At 49.8% G+C, this 16,438-nt stretch overlaps 1 protein-coding gene across 2 annotated transcripts; it reads right to left on the reverse strand.

Moving 5' to 3' along the window:
• Window positions 1–3,578: 3,578 nt before the first annotated feature.
• ID1 (inhibitor of DNA binding 1) lies at window positions 3,579–6,236 on the reverse strand. 2 transcript variants are annotated; one of them, XM_061630195.1, is made up of 2 exons: window positions 5,737–6,236; window positions 3,579–4,118 (listed from the first exon to the last, which is right to left on the reverse strand). In XM_061630195.1, the coding sequence occupies exons 1-2, from the start codon at window positions 6,138–6,140 to the stop codon at window positions 3,992–3,994; spliced, it is 531 nt and encodes a 176-aa protein (XP_061486179.1). In that variant the 5' UTR covers window positions 6,141–6,236; the 3' UTR covers window positions 3,579–3,991. The 2 variants fall into 2 exon arrangements, with proteins under 2 accessions (XP_061486179.1, XP_061486178.1); XM_061630194.1 differs by having other exon boundaries at window positions 3,988–4,118; window positions 5,742–6,219.
• Window positions 6,237–16,438: the final 10,202 nt, after the last annotated feature.

Below are 16,438 nucleotides of genomic sequence, written 5' to 3' on the forward strand. Positions count from 1 at the left end.
CTACTTCAAATCATGCGTAGTGCAGATGGGGCCCGAGGTCATCTTCCTAAATGAGCGAGGAAGAGGTGCCAGTGCTCCTCTTTCCAAAGGGGTAATTACCCCTGTCCCTACCTCACTTTTCTCAAAATAGCATCAAATATCTGAGAGCCACAATGCAACACGTGCCACAAAGCCGCCTACCCAGACTCAGAGTTCACCCTACATACTTTTGCTCACACTTAAGTGTGTTGTTACCCACCCCACCCAGAGGGGTGTGTGACTTGGCATGGTAAAGGAAAGGAGGGGGGGGGGGAACAGGGATGGAAGTTACAAAGAAACACCAGCTGCCTCCGTAAAGTGCCACTTTTCCATTTAGCCAGACTGGTATGATTGCTGTTTGCTGTTGCCAACATTCTAAAAGGCACTTGAAAGTGAGTGTCTGGGTGTATGTTTGCAAACTATTGCTACAGCAATGAGGACCAGAAGCATTTATTTTCTGCACAGAAACGGGAACACTTGGGAAGTTGGGATTCCTGCCAGAGCTCACACAAATAGGTTCTGGGTGGCGTGAAAGGTACATCCCCCCTCCTTCTGTTAAAGTGGTTATTGATGACTTAGCTCTGTTCCCAAGCAGGATTGCTAGGGCAGGTTACTCACAATTCCCCATGGGCCAAACAGCTGCAGTTACGGCAGGGCAGATGCAAGGACTGGAAGCCAAGGAGCAGGTTTATGTGCAACTGGGCCACAATCCACATCCACACACACACAGAGCAAGTTTATGGTGCCAACAGCAGCTGTGATGCCTGCCCCTGTAACTGCAGGCAGTCCTTTGCTCGGTCCACAACTCCCTCTTGCAACTTCTAACAGAGAATCCTCTGCAGACTACAATTCCCATTACACTGTAGAGGAAGCCGTAACCAGAGGTGTAAATACAACACACCAGGGAAGGTGTGTGGCCCTCTAGGTGTTGTTAGATTAATAATCCCTTGGAAAAGTTACTTTTTTTGAACTACAACTCCCATCAGCCCCAGCCACCATGGCCACTAGATTGGGCTGATGGGAGTTGTAGTTCAAAAAAAGTAACTTTTCCAAGCTCTGTCCCATCATACTCAAGCACTGGCCATAGTGGTGGAGGCTGATGGGAACTGCAGCTCAATAACATTTGAAAGGCCACAAGTCCCCATTCCTGCAATACACAATTGGCAAGCGCCTAGATCAGCCTTGTCCAACCTTTGGGCCACAGATGTTGCTGGACTACAGTTCCCATAATTCCTGACCATTGGCCATGCTGGCTGGGGCTGATGGGAGTTGCAGTCTAGCAACATCTGGGAACCCAAAGGTTGGACAAGGCTGGCCTAGATGAAGGCTGTGCCGCATCTGGACCATGTTTTGGCACTTGGTCACAACGCAGGTTTCAGAGTAGCGACAATCAAGTGGCTAAAGCCAACCCTTGCTGAAGGCTGACCTGGTCACACTAGCTGAAACAAGTGGTAGGTTCCCAACTTCTGTACTGAATGCCCAATGAGGAATCACATTTAATTCTCCCAAAGAGATTTCCTTGCATACAATAAACTAGCGCATCCGGGGAAAGCTAGAAACTTGCCCTGCCTGCTGTTTGGGGTTTTTTTTACATACATGTTTTGGAAAGGCATGCCTGCCCCCACCCCTGAAGTGGCACAGTTTGGGAAGGACTCTGCCTCATGATTTTGTACCTCCCAGGTTCAGCCCTTAAGTTGAAGAGTGCAGGATTTACCTCACGACCCAGACCGAAACAGAGGCTGGAATCTGCACCTGCCTCAAATGAGTATGCCAAATGCTATGGGGATTTCTGTAAAGGGTGTGTGTGTGTTCTAGGGCAAAACCCACTTGGATGATGATGATGATGATTTAATGTATTAGTCGCCCATCTGGCTGGTTGACCAGCCACTCTGGGCGACGTACAAGATAGAAACAGTACATTAAGCATTAAAAATTTAAAACATAACAATAAAAGCCTAACCCATCTTAAAAGCTTTCCTGAAGAGCCAGGTCTTCAAAGTCCGGCGGAAGGTCATCTCAGAAGGGGCATGATGGAGAGAGTTCCATAGGGTGGGGGCCACTATTGAGAAAGCCCTCTCTCTAGTCCTCACCAGTCTTGCTGTTCTTACCGGTGGGATCGAGAGAAGGTCTTCTGAGGCTAGTAGCCCTAACCCCCAGAAGCACAGTCAGTCTTTATTCAAAAGATGTGCACTCTGCACATGCTCAAGGGCACTCCCACCACCGTCCAGGACTCAGCTTTAAGCATGACACATCCTGGGAGAGAGGAAAGCTTTGTATTCCTCCAGCAGTTGCTCCTTGCAAGAGCTTCAGGCGTGAGGGAGTCACTTCCTAACTATGGGAGGCCAGCCCCTTCTCTGTCGCACTAACAACTGGCAGGACTTCCTTTCCTTCCCACCCACAGCTGTGGCATTACTCACATGCCCAAGCAAAATCCTCACCCACCCAGTTTGCATAAAAGCCACCCAAAAGCAGTAGGCTCTCTTTACCTCCATTACATACGGCCCAGCGGGATTTGGGACCCGCATGCCAGCTCAAGCCCAAAGGCTTCCCTGCAGCCAGCTTTTCTTTTGGCCTCAGTTCTCCAGTCTGTGAAATGGGAAATAAAAGGGACCTGTCAAACCTGGTCAATGTATGGGCCAATGAGAAGGAAGACCATTACGTGTATTAGCCAAACAGCTAATTTGCTTTTGGAGCTGGAAAGCACTTGGACCAGAGAACCATCCTTTGCTTATCTTGGTCTGTATGCCCATCATATAAACACTACCACAGAGGGCATTGCAAAGATGCTCAGTCTAGCTCAGCCTCTCCCAATTTCTTGTTGAATGGAGCTGAGGGAAGGTGTAGCCCAATAGATCTGGAGGGTTGGGAAAAGCCAGGCTAGCCCAATCCATTCATCCACCCACTTGCAGGCTTTTACTTCCCTTTCAGTTTCTAACACTATCCCTTTTGTTGAAAATACTATGCAGAACTGATGAAACATTTCCAAAGAACTTATGATAGGCTAGAAGGAGACCAACAGAATCCCCCTTGCCCAGTCAGGAGAGCAAAAAATCCAGCACATCACACTTCCCATCATCTCCACTAGGAGCACCTCTGCCTGTAGTCACGGAGGCTCCTATCAATTCGACTAGCTGAGGCTGACGGGTCTTGTACTCTAAAAACAGGGTGAACCAACATGGTGCCTTCCAGATGTGTTTCTCCCAGCAAGCATGCCCAACGGTCAGAAACGATGGAACAGCAGTCCAGAAAATATTCAGAGGGCATTATGTTGGCTAACCCTGCTCTAGAACATCTGGAAGACAGCAGTTTGGGGAAGGCTGCTAAGATACAACCTGCACGGTTCCAGTAATTTCCCCATGAGTCTGAAGATGGCCCTGCCTTCTCTAGGGAGCCAGATAATAACGCTGGCCTGCCATGAAGGGCTGTTAAGAATGAGTGCTTGAATTTGATGGGGAAGGTGGGTCCTGTTTTACCAGAAGGGGGTTGTGGTCCATACAGCTCTTCCTGACTTTATCCCATCATGACCCTTTGGCCCAATAAAATTGACGTGACCCACAAGGACCATTCATAGCAATATGCATTTGTTTAATAACAAAAACCTCAAACTATTGTAGAACAATATTCTCAGAAAAATATATCATTGTAATATACAATACAAGGATTATTCTCAGAAATCTGAGAAGTATTGGAGAAGGTTAAAAACATTCTGCTTTTTAAAACAAAAAACGAGCACTGCCCTGTGTAAGCATGAAACGCCCAAGAGGGGTGTCGCTGACGAGTTTAGTTCTTGTTTGCTGGTGCTGATTCCTCTTTCTCCAAGAGACACCCAGGTGACACCCTTTCAGCATTAGAGAGGCAGGGCTGATGCTCCTGATGACAGTCTTTCACCTCCAGTAAAAATATCTATGAGCTGTCATCCAGCCTCAGTCTGGAGGAACTGGGAGGTGGCAGAGGGAGACCAGTTGCCAAATCTTCACCCTGGAATTCCTTCCCCTGCCATTGGAGGGGCAACAAGAAAGTTTTCCATCCAAGGATCTTCTGCAGGCCCAAACTGACCCTCAGCGACACAAGATTCGGTCATCAGGGTTAACACAAGCAGCCTGCAAAGAAAACACACAGAGATTAGCACCTTGTGGCCACACCACCACTAAGTTCTGCGCAGTTGTTGGTCAGCAAAAGGCTGTTTGCCATTTGGTTCCTCCCAAAAAGGGAAGAAAGTAAGTTCTTAGCTCCCAAATTTCACAGGTGGCATCAGGCTGAAGCCAACTCCCTGACAAAGACTGCTGCGAATTTGCATTCATCTGCAAAATGTTTTAATAATGATGCAACTGTATTCCATTCCATCAAGCCTGACCTAGAACCACCCACCACAGTGTGGACACCCGGGTTCTCTTCAGCATGAGTGACATCTAGAAAACTCCTTTTTTCCCCCTGAACCAGATATTCCTGCACCTCATAGAATAGTAGAGTTGGAAGGGGCCTGTAAGGCCATCAAGTCCAACCCCAGTCTCAGAAGGGTACTCAAAGGGCAGCCACCCAGATGGCAATTCTGATCCTAATGATCCTTGCCCCAGGCCAATAAGGTGCCCTCTGAGGCTTTTCAGCCAACATGACCAGGGATGATGGCAGCTGGCAAGATTCCGGAGGTCTACAGGTTTGCCACCCCTGCCATAAGCCAAAAAAGGTGCCGCATTTGGGGCAGCAGATGAGGATAAAGGAGGACCAGAGCATTTTCCATAAGGTTCCCTCCAACCAGCTTCGGATGTCTATGTTGCTCCATCAATGCAGGGGTACTTAAGCTGTGGGGCATGAACCCCAGCAATGGGCTTCAGGAGGCCCGTGAACAGGGTGGACCCCCCCCCCAATTTCCAATGCAATAAAACTAACTGTATATATAGGCTCCATAGCTTTCATCAGACTCTCAGAGGGGTCTGTGACCCAAAAAAGGTCAAGAAACCACTGCTTTAACATGACCGCAAAAGAGTAAATATTGATATTAAGGAGGAAAAGGCATTAAGATTGACTAAGCGGCCTGTTCACGGGAGACGGTGCCTCTTTTCCTTCTAGATAGAGAGAAGGGGGCACAAAAGGGGCCATTATAACAATTCTGGGGGGGGGGGTGAGAGAGAAGAAGGTGCCCTGGATGGAGCAGTTGCCAGAAGGATCAGACAGAAGAGGAATGCAGGTTGAAGATACCAGCCTCTGGAATGGGTGAAGAATGCCCCCCCTTCAACGGACAATGCCCGCAAGGGGGTAAAAATGGGGGGGGTTGTGACTAGGAACACCAGAAAGCCTGGCTAGAAGGCATAGCCTCAAGGAGGTCAAGAGAGCACCTATGGTGGCGTAAACCTCAGAGACACCCCAAAACCTCTAGAGAGCACACTACCCCCGGGAGCACCAGAGGGAATCTGGGTCAAAAAAGTCCACGCACAGCAGGAAAGGGCGGCGCGGCCAAGCCTTGAGGGTGGGCACGGAAGAGAATATCCCCAGGCCTCTGAAGCTTAAAGGAAGTACCTGGCAGTTCCACCGAGTGGGTCGAGGAAGGCTACTCCGTGGCAAAAGAACGGGGCAGAATTGCCACGGAGCCCAGGGGAAGGAGGTGCGCAAAGGGAAAGCAGGGGGAAGTCAATGCGATCGGGGCCAGGGGAGGTTGGCCGGGAGACCAACCGCGGGGGCCCCAGGCGGGGCGCGATCACGGTCGGCAGCAAGGAGACGGACCTCACCTCGGGCCCTGCTCCGGCTGGTTCGTCCGTCCCCCGCGGCGGGGGCGGCCCGGCGCCCAGCGGGTGTTGCAGCTCCAACTGAAGGTCCCAGATGTAGTCGATGACGTGTTGCAGGATTTCCACCTTGGAGACCCTTCGGTGGCGGGGCAAGGTGGGCACGAGCGCCGCCAGCCGCGAGTAGCAGCCTTTCATGTCCATGAGGAGGGAGGCGGCGGCGGCGGCTTGGTCCGGGCACAAAGGCAAACCCCGAGGGGGTGGACTGCCCGCCCGGGACAAGGAGACGCTCTGCTCCGACAGGCACCGCGGCACCGGCTCGCCCGCGCCCCCGAGGCGCACGCCCTTGAGGGCGCAGCTAGTGCCGGGGGACACTGCGGGGGCTGCTGCGGGGGCCACCTTCATAGCTGGAAAACAGGGAACGGAGCGAGCCGCCAACTGAGCTTTTTCAAAATAAAAATCCAGCTCCAAAGACAAAAAGCCAAACGCCGCAACTGGCTGGCTGTCGAGCAAGATGCAGCACTTATAGAATTCGGGGGATTGTGGGTGGAGCCCAACGGCTCGCGAAGAAACCAATCACAGAGGCGCCCGTAGGGAAGGGGGCGTGGCTTGCACAACACTCTTTACAGCTATGGATCTGAATTGAAACAAGAGTTTTGGGAATTTTTTAAAGTCAAACGTCTCGGGAAGCAATCCTTTTTTAAAAAAAGAGAAATTGGGGAGAACTGCAGGTGGTAGGAGCTCGGGGCATTTTATCTGGAAAAAAGAGGATGAAAGGAATGTGACAAGCAGTTGAAAATAAATAGTGCTTAACGACAGATTTGACACTTTCCCCTCCCGCTCTCTCCTCCCCGAACCCGCATCAACACATGGGAACAAACGTGGCATTAAATCCCCTTGATCACCTCCTCTTCCTCCCCGCCAGCCCTCAAGCACACACTTTTGTTTGCAAAATTTCCGTCTCTCCCAGAAGTCATTCACACACCTTCCTTACGCAGAGGTCAAGCTGTTTCGCAGAGAGGCAAATCTGTTGAAGAACTGCTTATTTAATTATATTAAAAGGCTGTCCTGCCCCACATGGTCAATTTCTGCAGGCCCCATCCAGCGTCATTTCAAAATGTAAATGTACTGCCCAAGTCGATCCCGACTTATGGCGACCCTATGAAGACGGTTTTCATAGTAAGCGGTATTCAGAGGGGGTTTACCACTGCCTTCCTCTGAGGCTGAGTGACTGGCCTAAGGTTACCCCGTGCGCTTCATGGCTGTGTGGGGATTCGAACCCTGGTAGTCCAGCACCTTAACCACTACAGCACACTGGCTCTAGCGTCATTTAAACTGGGCAATTAACGACCCAAAGTAGACTCCAAAGCTGCTCGAAGGGCGGGAGAGGGAGCGACGTTCTGGTCGTCAAACTGTCGTCCTGTGGATGGATTTGATTATCTGAGAAAATAAGCGACATTCAGTGGATTCAGATTTTAATACCCCTCCACTTTTGGAGAGTGCAAAACACCGGGTCTCATAAGCACCACTTTATTGGTGTTTACTCGTCGGTAGCACGACGGCAAGAGGAATCCTTCTAGCCAGCAGATGAATACGATGACGTTTTTACACGGGTTAATTTCTGAAGAGCTTCCAGGATGCGTGTCGAGTCCATGTCTGGTCACGTGTTAGAGCATTCAACAGCTGTCTTAACTTGTTGTAAACCCTACTGGCGGGGGGCGGGAGATTTTTTAAAAGTGCGTGCGTGCGGGTGAACCATCCCTCCAACAGCCTTGCTACGTACAGTATCACTGCATTTACTGAACGTGGATCAGACCGAAAAATTATTTCAATAAACCAATCTAGAAAAAACCCCAGGTACATTATAGTGTCCTGCGGCCTTTAGCCGATGATGCACTCACAACATAAATCCAACCCAAGTTTTGTAGCAAACATTTCTCGTAGGCGTTGGTTGCGATCTTACACAGAATTCGGCGCGCTTACTTTGAAGGAGCGCCCGCAGCCGCCTAGGATCGGGCTTGTCCTCCGCTCTTCAAAAGCAACTCGGTATTTTTGCATTCAACTCTCTTCTATTTCCAAAACACCCCGCCCAAAAAACCCTTTTACCCTCAATGCATTCATCTCTATGCATGTGTGTGCAATGAATTCTGCAACTCCAGTGTGACAAAGTCTCCCAGGTCTTGTCATTGTCCTAGTTCCTGCAGTGGAATTTTTTAAATTATTGTTAATATTATTATTAAAGTAGCTTTGCGCTCTCTCCCGGGCCCCAGTTTCATTTTGGCCCACCACCAGCCCGCCCCATTCTGCTCGGCAGTTCCCAAGCCGGCTTCCCTTTCCGCCTCTTCCGCGCTGGACCTTTGCCATTTATAGCTCTTCCCACAAACGCCGCCGCCCTCTCCCCCCCCCCGGGCTGTTTCTGCGCCTTCACCAGCGTCTCAGACCGCGCGACGCCAAGGCCTGTGATGTCACCCATTCATAAAACCCCGAGCGCTGTCAGCCTGGCGCCTCGCGGCCGGTGTCCATGGAAACGGCGAGCTGGGGAACGCGGGAGGGAGAGAGCCGCGCGCCTCCCCCATTCACCTGCAAGCTGGCCGGCGGGGGGGGGCGCCCTCTGAGAACCCAGCCGGGCTCTTTTCTCGCCTCGGATCCACGCCCCCCCCACCCCGCGCGCGCGACAAGGGGCTCTCTCGCGGGGGCCAGAGAGGGGGCGCAATCCCCTTCCGCTCGGAGTGTGACCCCCCCGCGCGCGCTTCCCTCGCTGTCCTCCGGCACAACGCAGAGCGGGGGTTCCACGCAGCTCTTGGGGGCCCCTAGAGCAGGGGTGGAGCGGGCCTGGGGAGGATCCATTTGCTTGGCGCCCTCCCCGCGCCGACGCCGCTGCTGCCTGGCGCTCGGCATTTGGCGCAGCGCCCTCCCTGGCGGGTTGTCCGGAAACGGGACAATTGCACGAGGGGGTGACCCACCCTGCCAAGCCACGGGGGGGGGTGGCTTCCTGCCACCTTATCCAGCTCGAGGAAGCCTCCTGCTGCCGGCCGTGCCTGCAGACTAGAGGCGGAACCCGCGGTGAGGCTCTCATCCTCGCCAGCGCCGGCCCCGCTCACACTGCTGCTGCGACTGCTTTTAACTGGCTGCCCTGCAGAGCCCAATTTTCTGTGCTGAGTCATCACTTCTTCCTTCCAAGACAGCCTTCGCCAACCTGGCGCCCTCCAGCTTTGTCGGACTACAACTCCTGTGCGAGTCTTAGTCTGACAACATCTGGAGGGCACCAGGTTTATTATTTATTTATTTCATGTATATACCGCCCCATAACGGAAGCTCTCTAGGCAGTTTACAACAATTAACATTAAAAACAAATATACAAGGTATAGGTATAGGTTGGTGAAGGCTGCTGTAATAGTTGTGACGGGTGGTCATGTGCTGCTCCTGCACCAGCCCAGTAGGGCAACTCACTAGCAATGGGTGACTTATCCCGCTCTCTTCTTGCCAGCACCTGTTTATTTATCACCTGAAATGGAAATGGCCTGCCTTCAAGTCGATCCCCACTAGCTACCCTGTGAATAGGGATTTCATGGTAAGTGTACTCAGAGGGGGTTTCCCATTGCCTCCCTCTGAGGCTAGTCCTCCCCAGCTGGCCAGGGCCAGCTCAGCTTGCCACAGCTGCACAAGCCAGCCCCTTCCTTGTCCGCAACTGCCAGCTGGGGGGCAACTGGGCTCCTTGGGACTATGCAGCTTGTCCACGGCTGCACAGGTGGCAGGGTGCATAACCCCTGAGCCACTCACTGTGGGGGTTGATCTTTAGCTGGCCCTTGACACCCAGGAACATGAGAGAGGATTTGAACTCACAGACTCTGGACTCCCAGCCAGGCTCTCCTCCCCACTGTGCTAGACCAGCTGTGCCATTTGTCACCTAGGCAGAGGGTATAGGACTCCCACTCCCTTACAGTAATCTACTCAGGAGTAGGGGGACATCCAGCTGAATTCCCAAGCGTGCTTCCAGACCATCTTGTTTATTCAGCAGCCATCTTGATTTCTTTGCAAGGAGGTTAGACGACGTCAGCTATTTAATGAGTGCCCATCCTGATCTGCATACGACGAGGCTAGATGACGTTGCCTCAAAACAAGTGCTATCCCACAGTTCCCAGGGCATGTTCCTGGCACTTTATCATAAAAAAAAGTCGGATCTCTTGAGGAAGCGGGTTTGTGGCGCAACACCTCCTAATCAGCTATAATTCCACAACCTGAATATGATTGAATCCCACCTGAAAATAGTGACAGTCTGGAAAGGCCCGGAGTCTTCTGCCTGGCAGGTTCAGTCTGCCACAACCCTCCTGATTTTTTCAGTCCTTTATTTATTTATTTATTAGATTTATATCCCGCCCAGGGCAGCATCCCAGCACTTTACACCATTAGCCCAAATGGTCTAAGCAATGGGGGGGGGAGCAGCTCTTGAGCATATCCAGAAACTGCAACAGGAACAAAGCAGTTTGTTTTCAGAAGGGCTGTAGCGCAGCGGCCATCTGTTTTGCAAGCAGAAGGTCCCAGTTCTATCATCTCCAGGTACAGCTGGGAGAGATTCTCTGCCTGAAACCATGGATAGCCACTGCCAGTCAGTGTAGTCAATACTGAGCTAGATGGACCAATGGTCTGACTGAATATAATGCAGCTTGCTGTGTTCTTTGCCATGAGTATAGAAAGCAGGATAGGTAGCAAGTATGTGCGGTCAAAAGAAAAACAAAATACTAAGCCAAGACGTTGGTCAAACTGACCCTAATTAACACAGCAGACTTTATTCTTGTGGTCACCTCCAACACTGGCAGTCTCTGGAGTTGGTTGCAGGAAGACGAACAAAGGACTACAAAGGAGCACGTTGATGTTTATGGTCCCCTGTGCCCAAGTAGCTTTGAGTGACAGCTTGCTAGGCCCAGCCAATCGCACGATGGGCACATACTTCAGGGAAGTGAGCTTAACATCTTTGGGAGGTTGGGCGAAGCGTCAACTGATGTCCAACCTGAATATGCCAGTGGCATGTGATTGAATCCCATCTGGAAATGGCAGTATCCAAGGGCATTTTTCAGGTCATATACCAGCAAATTCAGTTTGTGCAATTAAAGTTGATTTGGCGCGTAGTCACCCCCTCCTCCCCACAAAACGGGGTTCTTTACGAGACTTAAGTGAGGGGGAAATTGCATTGCAAAGCGTGGGATACCACTTCCTCTGATGCAAATATCATCTAGCCTCCCTGCAAATAAATCAGAAGGAACGCTCAGTAAACAACCGCCGCAGTCTAGCCTCCCTGCAAACTTCGTGCAAACAAATCTGGAAGAATGCTGAATAAACAGGTCGTCTGGAAGTGACCCAATTTCCCTGCTAGACAGCCGTCTTTCCTCAGCATGTATATATTTGAGAGGAGACAGGAGATGTGACCTCTCCGCTTGGACATGATAAAGGGACTAGGCAATCTTAAAAGGTGCAGGTTAAGGCAAGGCAGCACCGCGCTACAATAGTGAACTCGGGTAGCGAGTGCTGATAGCAGCTAGGTTGACAGAATGGAGAACACCGGGAAGAGAGTAACATGCTGTGTAGAACCTGCAAGATTTGCAGGAGTACAATTTTTTTTAAAAAGCCAAAGGAGGCAAATGCATTCCAACCCCCACCCCAGGGCAGGAAAAACGCAACCTTTTGAGGATTGCACATGTTCACCAGCCAAGGCATATTTAGGGTCAACAGAAAACCAGGCAAGGGAAGATGAGCGGAATCTTGTCTCTCACAAGAGGTAGGGATGGTCACCAACTTGGATGGCTTTGAGGATAAGGCTATCAGTGGCCACTAGCCACAATGACTATGTTCTATTATTTATTAACAAATATATTTGCTTACCACTATTTCATTTATAAATATCAAAGCTGTTTACAAAAACAAACAAACTGTAGAGCAAAAACCATTAAAAATACAGTAAAAACAAAGGTTAAAAAGGTAAAGGTGTCCCTGCGCTTGTAGTGCGAGTCGTTTCCGACTCTTAGGGTGACGTCTTGCAATGTTTACTAGGCAGACCGTATATATGGGGTGGGATTGCCAGTTCTGTCCCTGGCCTTTCTTTACCCCCCAGCAAAACAACTTTGCTATTGGGGGCAACATGCCCTGGCATACCTGTTGCTGGGAATCTCAAGTGGGAGAGTGCTGCTCTTGCACTCAGGTCCTGCTGGGAGGCTTCCCAGAGGCATCTGGTTAGCAGCTTGAGGAGCAGGATCCTGGCCTAGATGACCATTGACCTGGTCCAGCTCCAGGGCGCTGCTTATGGTCTCATAGAATCATAGAGTTGGGCCTATAAGGCCATCAAGTCCAACCCCCTGCTCAATGCAGGAATCCAAATCAAAGCATTCCCTACTTGGAAGGAATTGCTGGCTGGAATCCTGAACAGGGACGCTCCTCTTAGGAGGAAGGATACCCTGCAACAAAATGTTGCACTTGCTGCAGTTATATCCCACCTTTCCCCCAAGGAGCTCAAGATGGTGTTTGTCCTATAAGCACGATGCACAAGTTAAACAGGTTGCACGTGTTCCTGGGAGTAAGCCTCATCCAACTCAGTGGGACTTCTGAGCAAGTATGCATAGATTTACACTGTTAGTGCATTCCATAACCAATACAAAGCATCATTTTATGTACATTCAATTAAAAAGAGTAATTCAACTCATAAAAATGGGACAGCTACATAGCTAAAATGATGAAACTGAGGTTATCATACTCTGGACACATAACGAGAAGACATAATTCACTAGAAAAGACAATAATGCTGGGAAAATCAGAAGGGAGTAGAAAAAGAGGAAGGCCAAACAAGAGATGGACTGATTCCATAGAAGAAGCCACAGACCTGAACTTACAAATCTGAACAGGGTGGTTCATGACAGATGCTATTGAAGGTCACTGATTCATAAAAAAATGTAAATGTACTGCCTTCAAGTCGATCCCGACTTATGGTGACCCTATGGGTTTTCATGAGGCTGAGAGGCAGTGACTGGCCCAAGGTCACCCAGTGAGCTTCATGGCTGTGTGGGGATTCGAACCCTGGTCTCCCAGGTCGTAGTCCAACACTTTAACCACTACACCACACTGGCTGTCTTGACTGATTCATAGGGTTGCCATAAGTCGTAATCGACTTGAAGGCACATAACAACAACAAACTCAAAAAGCACATTGTATAAAATAACTCAGCTTTTGTGAGAGCCAAAAATTACTTGAAGTAGTAGTAGTAGTAGTAGTAGTAGTAGTAGTAGTAGTAGTAGTAGTAGTAGTATTAATAACGTACATGTAGTCATGTTGCTTTCTGAACTTGTCTTCTGCATTGCTTCAAGCAGAGACTGAGTTCCACAATCCTGTTCTAGTAATAGAAGAGAACCTCTGGGCATGGGGAGAGTGCTTTCCCTTTCCCACTAAGTAACCTGAACCAATGTCCACACATCTGGGATTACTGTGAGCAGGTCTTTGTAAAGCTCCTGGCCAGGTGGCATAGCTTGACTTTTGCCCATCGCCCAGCTATGGAAGGCACAGGAATCCTGGCAGAGAAAAAGTGAGGAAGCAGATAAACAGCCAACCACAACTTTTGTCACAAAGGGGGATATCAAATATTGGGGATCTGATCTGCTCGGGAAAAAGAAAACCATCAGAGGCAGAGACCCCCTCCAGTGGAGAATTATTACTTACTCCATACCAGATCACCTACTTTCAGTTTACTTTTAAGCTGCTAGCATTGTGCATATCTGTAGTTTTGACTATGGTCAAGGAATTGGCAATTAAAATACTACTGGCATCACTGAAGCCTGAAAGCTTAGGGTTAAGATCTATTGTTGAAGCTGACTTCAATCAGCAGCTTCAGTTGCAAACAAATGGGCCTCATTGATACCATATTGGAATACAAATTGTTACTTGATCACTGTTGAAAGCAAAAGGCTTTTTGTAATATTTTCATGTTGATATTGTAAACTTTGAAATGCAAAGCCCTCTTTTGTCTGATTTGAGTAAGGGGTGGGGCTAAGAGATCCCAGGAGGGGAGGGGGAGATAATTAGCCAAGTTTAAAAGCCCCCTCTTAGATATATTCTATTTTAATTTACAAAGAAAAAAAGAAGACGGGAGGGAAGCAGGGAAGAGCATTAGTTGTTGTGGCTGCTTTTTCTGTACATCATGACTACCGGCGAAGGACAACTACCTTTTTTCCCCTTTAAGCAAAAGTAACTTATGTTCTTGGCCTGCATGCCTGATCAGCCTATTTGATTGATCATTTTGTATTAACCCTTTCATTTGCAATCCAATGCAAAATCTAATCAATGCAAACTCTAGTCAGAATTATAAATTCAATTACCCTGAGGAAGGACTGCATGTGGTGTGAAACACACATGCCAGGGGGCATCAAGGTAGTATGTGTGTATACAAACAAACCTGGACAACACATTCAAACAAAGACACTCTCTGGATTTTGCTTTTTGCCACCCATCAAGCTTGGTATTCATTTATTAACCAATCTTTCTCCAAGGAGCACAGGGTAATGTACATATATTGCCTCCTTCTCATTTTATCCTCATAACAACCCTATGGGGTAGGTCAGGCTGGGAGACAGCAGTTGGCCCAAGATTAGGCCCTAAGTTTCACAGCAGAATGAGGATTTGAGCCCAGGTCTTCCCATTCCTACAGTTACACTCTAACCATTACACCACACTGCTTCACGCCTTGGCTATTGCCTGCGGCTGAAACAGATGCCAAGGATGTATATAGAACCAGATGGAATTTGATGTGTGGTTTGGCTCAGTTGCCTGAGTCATGGATTCTGGGGTGCGCCATTGGTCCGTGTGGCCTTGTCAGTGGTTTCCAAATGTTTCTTCTTGGAAATGGCTGAGGGTCTTGGCGGACCACTAAATGATTTTTCTGCCTATTGTACAGGGCTGGCACCAGGCATGACTGGGCCCTTGGGCACCAGCCTGTCCTGGGGCCATGGCACTTGCCCACAAGCCACATCTACCTCTCCTGTTGCCTCAGTGTGAATGCCATGCGCCTGTGCACACTACACATGCACATGGCTGCCATCAACCAAGATGGTGGCAGGGGTGTCAGCCCCTTAGGGAAGCCTCTGCCACCATCTTGGTTGGTGGCAGGTATGTGTGCACAGGGCACCCAGCATTCACTACAACAAGAAAGGTAGGTGGGGCATGCAGACAGACGTTGTGGGCCCATGAGGTTTGGGGGGGGCTGGCAGCTCCCTCACTGCGATCTGTGGCAGGGTCGGGAGTCGATGCTGCCACAGATTGTGGAACGGGAGCGCTACCCTCCCACCCGAAGGAGGAGCCCTTCAGGGGCCCTCCGCCAGTGCCCGATCTGGCCGCCCTCTGGCGCCAGCCTGTTGTAGCAGTTGTAATGTGTTGTGCTAGATGCTGCATTATTTGTAACTATATCTTATTGCTTCTTTTATTACTTTTATTTTTCTGTAAATTCCACAGAATTCAAATTGTAATAGAAAATAAAAGCAGTAAAAACAATATGAATATTTAATGCAGTGGATGTTCTGGTTCCTAATCCACAGATATGCCATGGACCACCTGAATGAAACTCATGGACTGCCCTTGGCCCATGGAACGTCTTGGCCCATGGAACACAGCTTGGGAACCCCTGGCCGAGCTCATGGCCCTTCAAAATCCCAAACCCCACCCTGGAAACATGCAGGGAGGGACCTGGGTGGAATTACCTGCCATTCGTGCTAAATGTTGCCCTTCCTTTTGCTACTGCAAGCTCGCACATTGAAAGGCACGCCAGTGTAACTTATGCGCTTGCCCTCTTCTCGTTTCCCCTCTCCCTCACTCAGCTGTGTGGCCTGGAAGCCAGATGAAACAGGGTCCAGCTGTGTGCGGCTATTGTTGGCGTCAGCAGGAAGCATTGATAGCTGAACAAAGCAGCGAGAGGTTAGAAAGGGAGAGCCCAGACAGACTGGCTCCAGCGCTCCTCTCTCCCACAATCCTGCACTGATCTCCCATTGTTCTTGGCCTGCCCTCGGCTCTCTGAGGAATGACCTGCGCCATGCCCGCTGCCAAGACAACAGGATGTGAGTGTTAAAAGGTGTTGCTGTTCTCCTGCAAAGGTAGCAAAGGAAAGACGGGTGGGACAGGCCCAAAGGAGGATGGTCCCTGCAACACCTTTCGGGGCCACTTCCCTCAGGATAGTCTGCACATGAGATGCACACACAGAAAAAGCAGCCATCTGAGATGGTGCCAAAGAGAGCAACGGATGGGAGTTCAAGTTAAATCAGAGCATAAGGTGTACGCGTTGGGGTGGCCAGTGACTAGTCCCTAAGATGAGAAATGTTGGGGCTGCTTTCCAGTATCTTTAGTTCTCTTTTTCTCTTAACAGCAGCAGTCAGTGACCAGGTAGCACTCTTCAAGAACATGAAAGGTTGTCACATAGAGGAGGGCCAGGATCTCTTCTCGATCGTCCCAGAGTGCAGGACACGGAATAATGGGCTCAAGTTGCAGGAAGCCAGATTTCGACTGAACATCAGGAAAAACTTCCTAACTGTTAGAGCCATACAACAATGGAACCAATTACCTAGAGAGGTGGTGGGCTCTCCGACACTGGAGGCATTCAAGAGGCAGCTGGACAGCCCTCTGTCGGGAATGCTTTGATTTGGATTCCTGCATTGAGCAGGGGGCTGGACTCGATGGCCTTA

This window comes from Rhineura floridana, chromosome 6 (genome assembly GCF_030035675.1).
Source record: "Rhineura floridana isolate rRhiFlo1 chromosome 6, rRhiFlo1.hap2, whole genome shotgun sequence".
NCBI lineage: Eukaryota > Metazoa > Chordata > Lepidosauria > Squamata > Rhineuridae > Rhineura > Rhineura floridana.